The sequence below is a fragment of the Orcinus orca genome, chromosome 13, assembly GCF_937001465.1.
Source record: "Orcinus orca chromosome 13, mOrcOrc1.1, whole genome shotgun sequence".
Taxonomy (NCBI): Eukaryota; Metazoa; Chordata; class Mammalia; order Artiodactyla; family Delphinidae; genus Orcinus; species Orcinus orca.
The window spans coordinates 7,272,379-7,287,196 of NC_064571.1; the positions used below are offsets into that span (position 1 = coordinate 7,272,379).

Genomic DNA, 14,818 nt, shown 5'->3' on the forward strand with positions numbered 1-14,818 from the left:
TGTTCATTTTGTGTTGAGTCTTCGGTGGCGTGGGAACCTGCCTCCTCTGGTTGGATTCTCACGGGCTCTGCTGTGAGATGAGAGGGTCCAGTTGTCGCCAACTCGGTTCTTCTCGTGGGGGGTGACTGGCTCCCAGTGAGTGTGTCCTTTCTTTCTAAGCTCCCACCTGTAACGTTAGCACGTTTGTCACACACTCGTGATGCTCTGAAGATCTCATACTTCCTATGGACTGAAACTTTGTTTCTAATTACACTCAGTGTCAATATTAGTGCTTACTCAACTCAAAAGTTGGTTGCAATTTTATCTCATGATTTTTTTCATTCCCCTTATTTTTTTGTGTGTCTTGCCTCAGTTTATTCTTCGTAGAAAATGTGTGTGATTCTAGTTTCTGGTATAGATTTGACTTAAAAAAAATTAATCTTGAGTCGTTTACTTTTTTCTCTCACAGTACTAAAGAATTCTCAAATTATTTTTACTTGGCCAATTAACCAGTACACATTTCAGTCTCCCCGCCACCCCATGACTTGTTGTAGGTAATATTTATTAGAAAATAGAGTCTTGGTCTTCAGGAGCTAAAGAATGAATATGAATAGCTTAACTCTCTCAGTATCTGTAGTAAAAATTAAAAAGCAATCTGGACCCTGAAGGATAAAGAGCAAAAAGTTATATACATATGTTCATAGCTGTTATTTCCTTTTCTGAGCTTGTGGGATCTTGGTGAGTGGTTGGAAAGTTTGGGTAATGGGAGAGGTGGTGGCAAAGCGAATTTTAATTTTGAATGCATAAAGAATAATGTTTGCTTAATGGTAGAATAATAGGCAAAAACAGCTCAGTTTGTCCTTAGCACATAAGTAGATCCTTTCTTGCCTTAAATCCACTTTTGAATGAGGAAGAAGGATAGATGCGTGAATGGATGGGCAGATGGGTATACAGTGTCAGATATGGTTTTTCTAATAGAGAACGACTGGGATGTTGACTGGAACCATACAAACATTTGATGTGCAGAATTACTTCATCTAAAGAAGATGCTATTGCTACAGTTACAATAAAAAGTTTGGAATAGAAATTTAGTGACTTTTCTTGTATCTTAATTTTTGTAAAATCTCCCAGACTCTGGTTATAACTGGCCGTGTAAATTCATTTTCAGCATAGGAAATAGGAAATGATTTAAAGAACAAAGTTCTGCTGTAGATAACTTTACTGGGGCTATAGGACAAACCAAGAGTTACAACTCCTTAAAGGAAGTGAATATCTCACATGCAATGAGTATGTGCCTGATACATTGTATAGAATGTAAGCTCTTTCATATATATCAGAATCTACTTTCAGTGTACGTGGGAAGAAAGCTCAGTATATAAAGAAACCATGTAGTAATATATTTTGGTAAAGTGAAGCTCCATTTGGTTTTGAAATATGGGTTTTGATGTTTGGCTCTGTTTGTTTGTTTTTTTTTTTTGTAAGAAGAATGGTAGAAAATATAGAATACAGCTCCTTTGTGCTTAGGATAAACAGTGAAATTAGAAAACGTTAGAAATGAATCCCTGAGAGACTTTGTAAAAGAAGATCTTTTAAAAATATACCATCAGATAATGTTTCTCTCCATATATCTGTAGATGGATAAATGGATAAGCAGGGATAATTAAGAATGTACACAGATGTATAGTGGTTTGGGCTTGAAATTAAAAGAATTTCTTGTCTAACGTTACTATAGTGCACTGGGCTTTAGTTTCTTTTACTGAGCATCTCTGAGGATGTCTGATTAGAGACTGCAGTATTTAAATTGGCTCTTATTTTATATCAGTCTCCACGGACTTAGTTATGTAAGCCTTAAGTTCTGGGTGACTGTTGTTAGGAGTCGTGTATGATCAGTTTAGAGAGCACCTGTAGCGTCTGGGTCACCCAGCAAGCTGTCAGTAGGATGGGGGAAGCCAGCATGATAATGGGGCGTGTCCTGGCTTCATTGCACGTTGGTCTTACTTCAGATGTGCAGCTGACATATTGAGCACAGTTTCAGTCTCCACTTACCCCTTAGTTACAGCTGTGCTGTGTGTCATGAAGGAGGCAGAAGGCTAACGTTAGGGGTAAGTCCCTCTGCTTCTGAGTGTGGGAGAGCAGGCAAGATAGGTAATAACTAAGAAGACAAAGGTCCATAGCCAGGCAGTTAAGACCAGTTGCTAAAGGAAGTGAAGTTAGTTTGATAAAAGAATAAAGTAAAATTCACTGTGCTCTACACCTGAAACTAACACAACATTATGTGTAAATCAACTGCACGCCAATAAAAACTTTTTAAAAAGAATGAAGTAAATTAATAGACGGTCTAATTTTAGGATTTTAATTCTAGTATTTGAATGTAATCTGTAATCTTGATAAAACTGACTTTTAGCCTGATGGTAAATTTATTTAGGTAAATGAAAATTGAAGCGTGTTGTCACTAGTATGTTCTCAACTGTCATAAATTAGTAGTTTAGCATATTTAGTAATTCCGCCTAAAGTTGAAGGCAGTTTAGGTGGGATTGTATATTGATATAATTACATAAAGGACATAGTCTATAATATGGTATAGTTTCATTTTTAGGGTATGTCATCAGTATGTTTTTCTGTATTCACAATTGTTGACTTAATATTTTAGATTGGTTTTGTTTGTTTTAAGCCAGTTCAGTCTTTTTTTTTTTTTTAAGTTCTGTGGAGTGTGCTTTGAGAAAATAAAAATGTCAAAACTCTTGGATTTGTCAGATAATAAGAAAAGTATTTTACTGTATTATTTTTCTTCTAAATAATTCAAGGATGGCTTTCTTAATATATATTTTAGGTTTAAAGCCACACATGTGCTTTGAAATATTTCCTGATACTTAAGGAGCCTGTTTTAAAATTTGGATGTTAGCCTAAGCATATTAGTTGGCTGTTTTAAAATTTGAGTTTAAAATGGTATTTTTAAAGATACAGTAACCATATGTGTAACTCAGTTTATTAGAAAGCAAAACTCAGTTTCATCGAATCAGTTTTAGTTCTGAAGTATAATAGGCATTAGGGAGTGTCAGTTAATCTAGTATTATAATACTGCTGTTCCCCTCGTTTTTACAGGTGGTGTTTGATGCATATATAGTGAGCATTTGGAAGACGATATATAGATATATATGATAGCTTCTGCCCTCTCAGAGTTCTGTCTTCAAGTGGCCTTGTCTCTGTCACTCTTACACACATAAGATAGTATAAATTATTTGTTAATCTTACAGTTGAGATTCTTTATTTTGTCCTTTTATTTTACAGTTTTTCACATTTAATAGACCTAACATGAATCTTGGGAATTGGGAATCCTCATCCAGTTCCCTTATTCTGGAAAAATTTAATATGTGAGATAGGATTTGAGAAAATCTTGATGATTCTGTGTGAATTTTGGGAGGGGGGAAAGATTGTGGTTAAATATTAAAGTCATGACGATTACAATATCGACTAGTCCAACTCTGTGCTTGAAGTTTTTCTCATCCTACTCTATAGTCTATTTTCTTTTCCTCAACATGACATGGTTGGCTACTAGTTTTTAAAATTTCAGACCTGTCTTTTCATGGGCAGAAGGTCTCATTCTTAAGTGTGTAATAAGTAAGGTTGTATTAGGACCACTAAAACAAAGGGAAAAGGAATAAACTAGGAAAAGAGATGGCATGTTGTTGGTGAAATATTCCTGTCATTGAGAACATTCATTTTTTGTGAAGCTCCTTTTCCCCAAGTATTAAACTCTTAAATTGGTGTTACTTTTTTATTTTAGCATCAAAGCTGGACGACTCCTGTCCTACATTCCATATCAGCTGTACAGCAAGCAGTCCTCCACGCAGAAAGGTCTCAACTTTAATCCTGTGTGCAAACCTGAGGACCCTGTACCAGGTCCCAGCAGCATCACCAAACAGCTCAACGACAGGGTGTAAGTTTGTCTAGGTTGGGGGAGACTACACAGCTGGTTTTTAGCAGTGAGAACGGCCCCTGCTCTGCTGAAGATAGAGACAAACATAAAAACTGGCTATTCGTCTATATTAATCCTGTTGAAGTACAGGCGTGCATGTCTTACCTAAAAATTATTTTTATCATGACAGTTTCATAAATAAAATGTAAACAAGAAAGCTTTTCCACTCTCATTAGATTCCCATGTTAAACCAATGGATCTTAAATTATTAGAAGTAAAATGTTCCATGGGTTTTCATGGCAGTAACTATTTTTGACACAAGTAATTTGCCATAGACTATTGCTTTCTCAAAAACTGAACTAACTACTCCAGCTAAAGTTTTGCTGTGTGCTATTGCATAGAAAGACAGGTAATGAAAACGTTAACACTTTTAGGTTATTTTTGAAAAATTCTAAATCAGTAACAATTCTAAATAGGTAAATATTTCATATCAATTAAAATTTAGTTGATGACCCTCAAGGTTATAGAGTTAGAGGTGAATCTAGACTTTATTCCATGTGTCTGATTTTAAAAAATATTTTGACTTAAGTTTTAATTGCAGTAATCCTGGGTAAATTGGCTTCACAGTTAATTGGTGTGTTGCCTTAACTTGTGTATCAGGTAGTAGTTCATTATCATGGTTCATTATCATTAGCCTTCCCCTTATTTATTAAATTGTTTGCTTTGGGAGTTTGATAATATTTTTTCTAAAAGACCAGGAGTCTAATTAACTTGGGATGATCCAGTGTCACTACCTTCTGTAGTTTTGTTGTCATTTGTTCTTTAACTTATAGGTTCACTTATAAGTGTATTCAGTTGTTTTTCATGTTACCTAAAACATTTAATTTTGTTTTTTTAGTACCATCAAGGTGTACAAATAATATCAGAAAAGCTTCTGAATATACAACTTCATTTTTTTCTTCACTAATAAAAGAAAATACATATGTGTGTGTTTTTTTGAAATTCTTCTTTGTGTTGATTTTAGGAAGAATTTACCTATTAGATTTAAATTATTGATCCATTTATGCTGTTGCCTAGTGAATGTATATCCACTCGTGATATATTTCTAGTACAGCTACTTTATAAATGTCCATTTGGGCTGAAACACCGTAGTGCAGAAAGAATGGGTATGAGCAGTATGTTTTCTGCCAGTGTGTGCATTTCTGTTGCATGTGTTGCTAGTAAAAAAACCTTAATATTTATGACATAGAAAACTAGATTTAAGACTTTTCTGACTTTACTTTTGTTGCTTTCTGTGTTCTTTATTTTTGGCATGTTCAGTGCATTTAATAAATTTCTTTGCAATTCCTTTATGTGACTTTTTGCTCCCTTGCTCTCAGTCTCAAGGGCCAGACTTTCTCTGACACATATCAAATAAGGTTTTCCTTCCTTCCTCTCTTAATCGTTTCCCGTTGGTCATCTTTTCCTCTTTCACTGGTGGGATCATCTTTGAGGACAGGACCTACTCAGACTTGGCTGTCAGATTCCATGAGTTGGTCAGCCAGAGCCAGAGCCAACCCAGGAATGGCTGGTGCTGTTTCGCATCCAGCTCATGCGTGGTTTGCTGTGCAGTCAGGCTGTCATGACTAATGTACCCAGTTGGTATTAGGAGCAGGAACTTTAGGTTAAACCTGGTAATGCCGTGGTAATCTCACCTGTGCCTTGGTGCTGCATGTGGCACCCTCATGTGGAGCCTGAACTGTACTTGGACTAATGCTGTGGACTTTTCTAAGTAGAATGAATTACTGCTTTGTAATTCAGATTTTTGTTTTTGTTACTTAGGTGATTCTTTTGAATGCAGATGAATCTTGTCTTTATTACAGAGCATTACCAAGCAGACATCTAGAAGAGCCAGGATGTGAATTTAATATAACGTTTGTCATAGTTACTGCATTTATAAACGTGTCATCAGGACACTTGGTCCAGATTGCCTTGGACCTACCACCCTGGCATCTAAATAATGCTTTTCTTAGAAATGAAATGCTAATTCCCTTGTCAATAGGGCGAACATCCTCATTTTTCTAGGTATGAATTTTATTGAATTAACCATACACATTGACCTTTTTTTTTACTTTTTATCTACTTGTGCAACAGTTTGACCCTGTTAATGGATTAGTGAATATAGTCTGTCAGTCATTTCCTGGGGGAAAGTAAGGAGCCTCAGGATTGTAGCAGTACTGGATTTAATGTGTTGAACAGTGCCTTACATAAAACTGAAAGTAAAAAGAGGAGTAAGAATTCAGATAAGGTTTCTTACCCATTTTTACGGGAATTAATTCATATTGTATTAATTTAGCAAATACTTACTGACTACCTAGTAAATGCCAGACACTGTGCTACAAACTGGGTATTTAAAGCTTACAGATTACAGTTAATTTATAGTGGGAAAAATAATTGAAAAGAGTTTCTTGGATTTTTCTTCAGTCTGAAAAAGATCCAATTCTATTTTCTTCTCTGTGAGTCTCTGAAATTAAACAAAAACAAAAACCTGAAAGGCTGTTAATGTGCTAGAATTTTCCTAGTTACCTTGCTCCTTCAGTTTAGCAAAGAATTATCTTTTATTAGAAGAGCAATAATGAAAAAAAAGTTTGTGGCTTAATCATTCAGATTTGGTGGAGGGAATATTAAAGTGTGTACCACTAAGATAGCGTTTAAATGGAAAATTGTTTTAGCCTGAAAGTCAGACATTATTCATTTAAACAAATTTTTTTCCTGCCCTAGAAATCACATAATTAAGAAGATTGAGACGGAAAATGAAGTCAGAGTCAATGGAGTGAACAGTTGGAATGAAGAAGATGCAGATAATGACTTGGGTTTTGTGGAGCCGGAGCCCTTCTTCCCAGGAAGGAAACAGAACGGAATTCCGCATCCCAGAGATGGCAGTGCCGTTTGCAACGGACACACTCATAGCTCTAACGGTGCCTTAAAGACACAGGACTGCTTGGTGCCCAGGGGCAGCGGTGTTGCCAGCAGCCTGTCCCCCGACCCTGCCCATGAGGAGGAAGCAGCCGAGAGGAGCGGCGGCGGCTTCAGAGACTGCGCTGAGCAACAGTCCCAGCAAAGCACCAGAAGCACAGATGCTCTGCGGAATCCGCACAGAACTAATTCCTTCTCCCTGTCACCTTTGCACAGCAACACTCGAGTCAATGGTGCTCACCACGCCACTGTTCAGGGGCCTTCAAGCACAAAGAGCACTTCTTCAGTCCCTTCACCGAGCAAGGCGGCACCCTCTGTGCCACCCAGGCCCTGCCGCTTCATCTCGGACTTCTACTCTCGCTCGAGACTGCACCACATTTCCACGTGGAAGTGCGAATTGACTGAGTTTGTCAATACCCTGCAGAGACAAAGTAGTGGTATCTTTCCAGGAAGGGAAAAGTTAAAAAAAATGAAAGCAGGCAGGTCTGCATTTGTTGTAACTGACCCAGGTAGATACTTACTAAAATCGTTTTCTTAAGAAACAATCATGCTTGATCATTTCGTTCTTAATCTGTCACCGGTATTCTCGTCAATACTAAGGTCTTGTAACATGGAAGTCTCTAGGCATAGCAGGTTATGTAAGTAACAGTGAGTATAACAGATGACAGAAAGCTTTCTTACTAAAAATTTTCTACAAAATTAGATTTGAGTGTGGCTAAGTGAACATTTTTAGGTAATTTAAATAGTAATGAGGTTGGGATTCTGAGCATTCATTCCTCCTGTAGACCTTATCAGTTGTTGAAGTTTTGAACTGTAAAATATAGCATATTTTATATTCAGTGCTTAAACTCCTGTAAGAATGAATTGGTTTGGTAAGAGTAACTGTTAATTTTTAAAAGCTTGCGTCATAATGATTTATCAGTAATTAAATAACTTTGTCATAATAGCTATTATAAGTATAGTGGTAAGCTTTTAGTGAGGTTAAGTATTTTCACATATAAGTAGGTTGGTTAATTGTATTTTGTTTTTTAAATAGTTTTCTTGTCATCAAAAACAAAACCAACAATAACAGGCTGTATTTCTGTGCCTGTCATTATAAATTGGTATCTGGTTTGAGGTTTTAGTTGCTTTTTATGGATTAAATGGGTTCCCCCTGGGGCGGGATCTCAGAGATTATCTAGTATTACCCTTTAATTTATAGCTGTGGAAACTGAGGTGCAGAGAGAAGCTCATGGTTCTCTCACAATGTGATAGAACCTCTCCATGTGGGTTTTTTCTGTTATGTTTTGCTGTGTTTGATGTATTCCAAATGCTTTTTGTTATTTATGAGATATTTCAAAATAATGTTATAGGTATTAGATTTTCCTTTTATCATGCCTTGGCCTTGTTACCTAAAGGTCGTTTAATTTTGAAAGCTTCAAAGAGCTATTACGGATCAGTTATATGAATGGGAATAAGATGAGAGATTTTTATGTTGTATGAAAGCATTCAGTAGGCATTTAGTATATACATTCTGTATGACTTGAATCTTTAAAACCATTATTTTGAGTTGTTTACATTATGTGTGTATAATACTTTTATACAGCAGACTTATAATTGTTAAGGTTTATTTTATAAATGATTTCTCGAGGGAATATAGAGGGTAGCAAGGAAGTCCCTGGCTTTGGAGTTAGGTAATAGCCTGAGTCCACATCCTGGCTCTGCCACTCTTACGATGCAGAGCATGTGAGTTCACCTCTCTGAGTCTCAGTTTCCTGTCGGCACACAAGTGATAGTACAGGCAGAAAATAGGCACAAAGGTCCGGTGCCCTGCACCTAGTGAGAACAAGGTAAACTCTTTCACACTCACAATTTGGTAAATAGAGTTGTCTCAACATTTTGGGGAGTAAATGTAAGTTTTTGGAAGCCTGTTATGAAGATTAACCTCAGTACTGTTGTTCTTAAATCTAGCAGAGGAAAATTCCTTTATGAGATCATCACTTTTTACAAGTGTGGTGGCTTATGGGGCTCTGAAATTAGACTGCCTGGGATTGAATTCCAGCTCAGCCTCTTACTGGCTGTATGACTCAAGTTATTAATCTGCAAAATGGGGATAATAAGCTTACTTCTCTCATAGTGTTGTTGTGAGAATTTAAATAAATTAATACATGTGAACCTCTTAAAACAGTGCCTGACACCTACTTACAGAGCACTCGATAACAGTAGCAGTTTTTACTGCTGTCTTACCAAGGAATGTTGTTACTGCATAGAATAGTAATCATCTAAAGTAACTTAGGTCTGTGGAACTAAATATATGAAAACATCTTTATACATTTTTATAAACCATTCAGCCCACAGAAATAACTTGGAGATAAGCATTTAGACAGACTTTTAATTGGAGACTTGTTAGAATATAGACTAGGAAAACATGATGTCTTCACAATTGATTTTAAATTCTGTTTGGAAACTAAATTTGTATCTCTGAATTATTTCTAGAGCCAAAGAAACTGAAATTTGATTTCTCTTGAGGTGATAGAAGTAATCTATTATAGAATCTGTATTTTTTTAAAACTTTATTCTGCTTGTAAGCATTTAAAAATGTAATTTCTAAAATTAACCAGACCTGATTTTTTTTAAAATATTAAAAACTAGTTTGGGGTTTGAACATTCTGTTTTTCCTTCCAGGAACTATGTCAGTATTGAGTTCACCCAGACCTCAGAGCTGTATAATGCATGTTGATATGGATTGCTTCTTTGTGTCAGTGGGTATACGAAATAGACCAGATCTCAAAGGTCTGTATTCTCGTTTATGTATTAAGAAAACTGATATACTGTTATAGACGTTTATTCTAAGGGGTCACAAAGTATTCTTTAAGAAATATTTATTCTCATTTTCCTTGGCAAAATCAGTTCCTACTTCCAAATGTTCCGGACTCCATTATCAAGAAAGAGAGGGAAATTAGAAAAGTTTTTTCCTCCCTGTAGAGGCCAGGCCTTTAGGGAAGAATATTCCTCTTCAGCTGAACATCTAAGACTAATGTAGATAGGGACCTGCTTTGGGCATTTTCTATATTTTTAATCTATATTTATGATTACGTTGTCAATAAATGGAGATTTTATGGTAGCATATGTCTTTGCACCTTGAGTCACTATGCTTTCTCTTGAATGAATAGCTTGATTAACTGTCCTGATGCTAGGGAACATTCCCACTTTTTGATTGTAGGGTAATTTTGTATTATTTACTTTATTTTTTTTTAACATCTTTATTGGGGTATAATTGCTTTACATAATTTTGTATTATTGAATATTGCTAAAATATGTTGTCATCTGTGCAGTCTTTGTTTTAATGGAAATTTTAGGTATTTGTGACCTAGTCAATACTTTTGAAAATATTTATTCTCGATTTTTGAGAGTTCTGTGTCCAAAAGAGATAGCTGTTAGTACTGTCTTCTGAGAGTGAATTTTCCCCTTAAGGAAAGCATAGAAACTGCCGGGGTTAATACTAGGGCTTTATTTTTATCACGGGCAGTTGCTGCTTCGGCTCCGATAGGAGTGTTTAGACTGTAAAGAGTTGATTTTAGCCCATGAGTGACTTTTTAATGCTTTTTTTTGTCCTCACAACAAATGCATTCAATGAAATACATGCATGTATATATATACACTATATATATACACACACATACACACACACACATGGATTATCCATGCTATTGCTTTACAAAGTTAGAGTTATCTTTTAACACAAACACATATAAGGAAATGATGCATGAAAGATATTATAACTAAACCAAAAATCTTGGGACTATATGTTCTCACCTTTGATTATATAGTAGGTCAGATTGTGATTCCTCTACATATACATTTAATTCGTTTTTTTTCTTGCTGTAAAAATAAAGGTTAGTTTAGATGTTACCTTACTTTTCTGATACCAGAAATATTAAAAATCTAGATACAGTTAGTTTTTCTTTCTCTCCCCACCCTGCCAGTCTGAATCTAGGATCTGAGTTGCCTGTTTTCTACTGTAAGAAACCAGACAAAAACCATAGAAAGCTATGATAGTGTTGCTTTTAAGTTGAATAAATGCATCAAAATTGCCATAAATAGTTTACTTTTGGGGGGGTGCAGAGAAACATCAATAGATGACTTTTGCATAGCGACTGATAATCTTCAAAGATTTTGGCTCTTTTAGGGATTAATGCCTAAGTTAAAGCTAAAGAGAGATGTCTTATTTCTTAAGTGTTAGTGTTCCTGTACTAAGCTTTTATTCTCTCCTTACAGGCAGGCCGGTGGCTGTCACAAGTAACAGAGGCACGGGGAGGGCACCTCTGCGCCCTGGCGCTAACCCCCAGTTGGAGTGGCAATGGTACCAGAATAAAATCCTGACAGGCAAAGCAGGTACAGATAACGAGCCCTCTTTGAAGTCAGAGTGCTCCTGTTGAAGACTTCTGGATTTTGCTTTGGTATTGTTGTTACAGAAATAAAAGCAGAGTTGAAATAATTAGCTTTTTCAGTCAAGGGTTTCAAGGGTGTCAGTGACATCTTAAAGCAAAATCCGAATGCAGTACAAATGAGTGGTTTAATAGTTACGCTTTGTTGAATTGGATAACGATACTTTCCTGGGAAAGAGAGAGAAGAATGTTTTAAAGGGTGTGATTAGTTTGCTTTGTATAAATTTAGATTGGGGATGAAAATCATGGACATCGTTCTGTGGAAGCCTCTCCACTTGAAAGTTAATTACTTGTTGTTTGGTCACGGATCCCAGTAAGGGCACTAAAGTTTGTGTTGCCGAAGATGTGTATGAGCCAGTGGAGTGAGAAACAGTAAGGCTTTAATTTACTGGAATGAGAAGATAAGTGCCGGCAGTCATTCCCCATATCTTTGTTGAACCTGTTTCATATGAGAAACTTTTTTCTTGCCTCTCTGGCTCTTAAATTTTGGCTATTAGTAAACAAAAATCATAAATTATACTAATCACAGTGCTGTTAAGATTTTCATGTTTCTCCCCCCCCCGCCTTCATTAAATTCCCTGAGAAATATTTACTTAGAAGTGAAATTATTTGGCGTTGATCAGTTTCCTCATGAATGTCTGGAAAGCCAAAATTTTTTTTAATTAGTTTTTCAAAAAAATGTTAATCAGGAAACAGAAATTAGATATGCAGTAGAATGGAAGGCATGCAGTTAAATTTCGTCCCAATTATTTCAGGTCTCTAGTTTTCAGTTATAAAACTTTGGGCTTATTTTAGAAATGCTCTTAATGAAATTAAGACAAAAGGAAAGCCAGTAGACATCTCTGAGAACCTTTTCGGGATTACATTCCTCTTGCTGGTTGTGTTCATCTGTTTACATGCTATAGGTACAAAGGAAAATAATTATAGATACATCTTTATGCTTCACGTGTACCTGTATTCTGCAGATTTCCTAAAGCTTTTCCCGGTCATTAAATCTTTTAAGAGAATTTTTAGGATTCTAGCGTTTTGTGTGAAGTGAGTAGATGTTGAGGTTAGGAAATACTGAGCTTGTTGAGATTTAGTTACTTTATGGTATTTGACAATATGGGTAGTTTCTTAAGTATTAGTAGTTTGGTTTGGGGGCAGGTTGGTTTTTCTTTTTGTCTTTTCTGTGTGGTATCATTTTAAAGATGAAATCTAAAATTCTGGAAAACAAATAGTAGCTTAAGGGAATGCACAGTACTTGTCACGCATTGGGCACTCAGTAAAATATTGGATGAACATTAAAGAGGGAAGAATAATACCCTGTGTATACCGTTCATAGCATCTCTCGTTACTCGGTGCTCAGAGCTCCTCCCATGGGAAGAATCTTGTGTTTGCACACGTGCCCTTACTTTACAGTCTATATCTACACATTCCTTAGAGCAGCAGAGAGCTGGTTCTCTTCTGTCTTTCCTCGCATCACAAATGATCTGACCATAAACAGTTTATAAACAGAATTCTGGCATTGGTTACTTAATTGTGTTCATCAGTGTAGCCACTGGGTTTTCATAACATTGTAATGACCTTTTATAACTCACATTCCCTCTGCCTCTAAGTGTGAGTGGTAAACCAGAAGGTATATATTAGGAGAAGTATTGAAATTTCACTTGCCATTGAAAACTGTCAAAAATAGATTTTCCTATCACTAGAAAAAATGAATATGATACTTTGTATTTTATACTCTCTCTTTAACTTGATATCATTCACTTTTATGTACGTCCTAAGCCTTTTGACCCATTAGGATCTTACCAAAATATTTGCTACATATAACATGAATAGATTGTCCTCTGTTACAGAGTTTGGTTGCAGCTAGGCTTATACTTGGAACTTGTTTTTTCCATGCTTTTGTTCCTCTTTCCTTGTTATTCTCTGATCTTTCTTTCTCTGGCTCCTATTATTAGATATGACACCAAATTTTAAAATATTGAGGAGCAGTTTAGGAATTAGAATCTTTGCCTTCTGTAAAGTAGCTTTTAAAAAAAATTCAGTTCGGATGTTTTGGATTGTATGTCTAGGCAAAGTATTAGAACAAATAGCATCTTGAGCCCTTTATCGCAACTTAGTTTCTTACCTGTCATATTCAGAGATTCTTTGTCTAATCGGACTGACGTAACCAGGGCTCTCCATCCCTGGCTTCTTTGGCAGCCGCTTCCTGAGCAGTGCTTAGCAGCGAGCCTTCTCATTGACGATCTTGAATTTGGAATCCATTTATACTCAGAATTTCATGGTTGGGGCCTTTTCTCCCTTCCTGAATTCCAGAATGCAGACGTCTCCTATCCCTTCAACAACTTCAGTGTTCAGTCTAAAGAACAACAGTTTTTAAAATCGTGTTAGTCATAGATTTATTCTCAGCGATTTCTTTTTCACAGACTTGGGTCCTGGCCTCTGATTTCTCCAACCGTTCCTCCACATTCTCCATGTGCCCGTCTAGTTTGTCGAGTTTTGATGAGCAGTTCTCTACTTTGCCCTCCAGTGAGGACAGTGTGTCCCTGCATTTCCCTGAATCTCCCATGAAGCAACTCACTCCGCTCGTGGAGGGACCACGCACCCTGCCGCGCTGTGGACCAGGTCAGCCCGCCCAGAGGAGAGAACGCGAGGTGCCACCCCAGGCAGGGCGTTGGGAGCAGGGACCACAGACACTGTTCTCACCACAAGCATGACTTTTCCGTGATTTTCAAAACAAGTTCTTAGGTTGTTTAGCCCTTCGAATGTAAGTCACCTGACTCCCCATAACTCACAAGGCATAACTCACGGGTGCACCTTTGAAAGGCAGCTGGTTGTGGCCGTTCAGGCTTCAGCTCTTCTTTTTCGGTTTAGTAGCAGCCCCTGTTGAACTGTGATACTGACAGCCCCAAAATTCTCACAGATTTTCAGCTTAGAGTAATGGGATATTTAGCCTTCCAAAACCCTTCAGAACACTGGGCTGTCTGCTCTGTGTTCTGTCTTTAATTTGTCCTGGGACAGCTTCTGTTAGTCACAGTGTATCAGAAATCATGGCTCAGATTGTACACTCTGCTGATTTTATTTTGGACGCAAGTGGAATTTGACCCCATTAACATGCCAATCCTCAGAGTTTGATTCGCACTTACACTTCGTATGCATGGGTGCCAGAATCCAGAATTGCTCGTGTGGGTTTCCTAGTTGGGTGAAAGCTGGTGATTACTGAGGTCAGACCAGGAAGAGTTGTTACAGCTCGTAGAGCCGGACACCCTGCCGTGTTTACCTGCTGGTGCTTTACTTGGCTGATTTTTTTGTGGAACATTATGTCTCTGAAATAAATAGATAAATACTGGGTTTATTAGTTACGTGTTGTTACACTGTGCTCTAAATAGATTTGTCTAGAATTAGCTGAAGTCCTGTCGTAGTCTTATTTTACTGATTGTTTGTTCAGAATAGTAGAATTATGACTGAGAATTGATGTTTTTAAAGCATATTCTTCTTGGAACTCAGTAGTATCCCAAGAGACATAGCTGAAGTTGTGTTTTCATCTGTTTCTCAC

General features: G+C 36.8%; 1 protein-coding gene across 8 annotated transcripts in view; it reads left to right on the forward strand.

Moving 5' to 3' along the window:
- The window catches only part of REV1 (REV1 DNA directed polymerase), an 84,253-nt gene that overhangs the window by 41,315 nt on the left and 28,120 nt on the right, over window positions 1–14,818 (forward strand). For 6 of the 8 annotated variants that reach the window (XR_004475639.2, XM_033401797.2, XM_049696204.1 and 3 more), the window contains 4 exons: window positions 3,764–3,916; window positions 6,656–7,359; window positions 9,515–9,622; window positions 11,108–11,224. Coding sequence is in view for 7 of the 8 variants with exons in the window: in XM_033401797.2 (XP_033257688.1) it covers window positions 3,764–3,916; window positions 6,656–7,359; window positions 9,515–9,622; window positions 11,108–11,224 (1,082 nt within the window). In the remaining variant the exon portion in view is untranslated. Of the gene's footprint in view, window positions 1–3,763; window positions 3,917–6,655; window positions 7,360–9,514; window positions 9,623–11,107; window positions 11,225–13,734; window positions 13,888–14,818 lie in introns of those variants that run through there. The other 2 variants (XM_033401802.2, XM_033401801.2) reach the window with 2 other exon arrangements.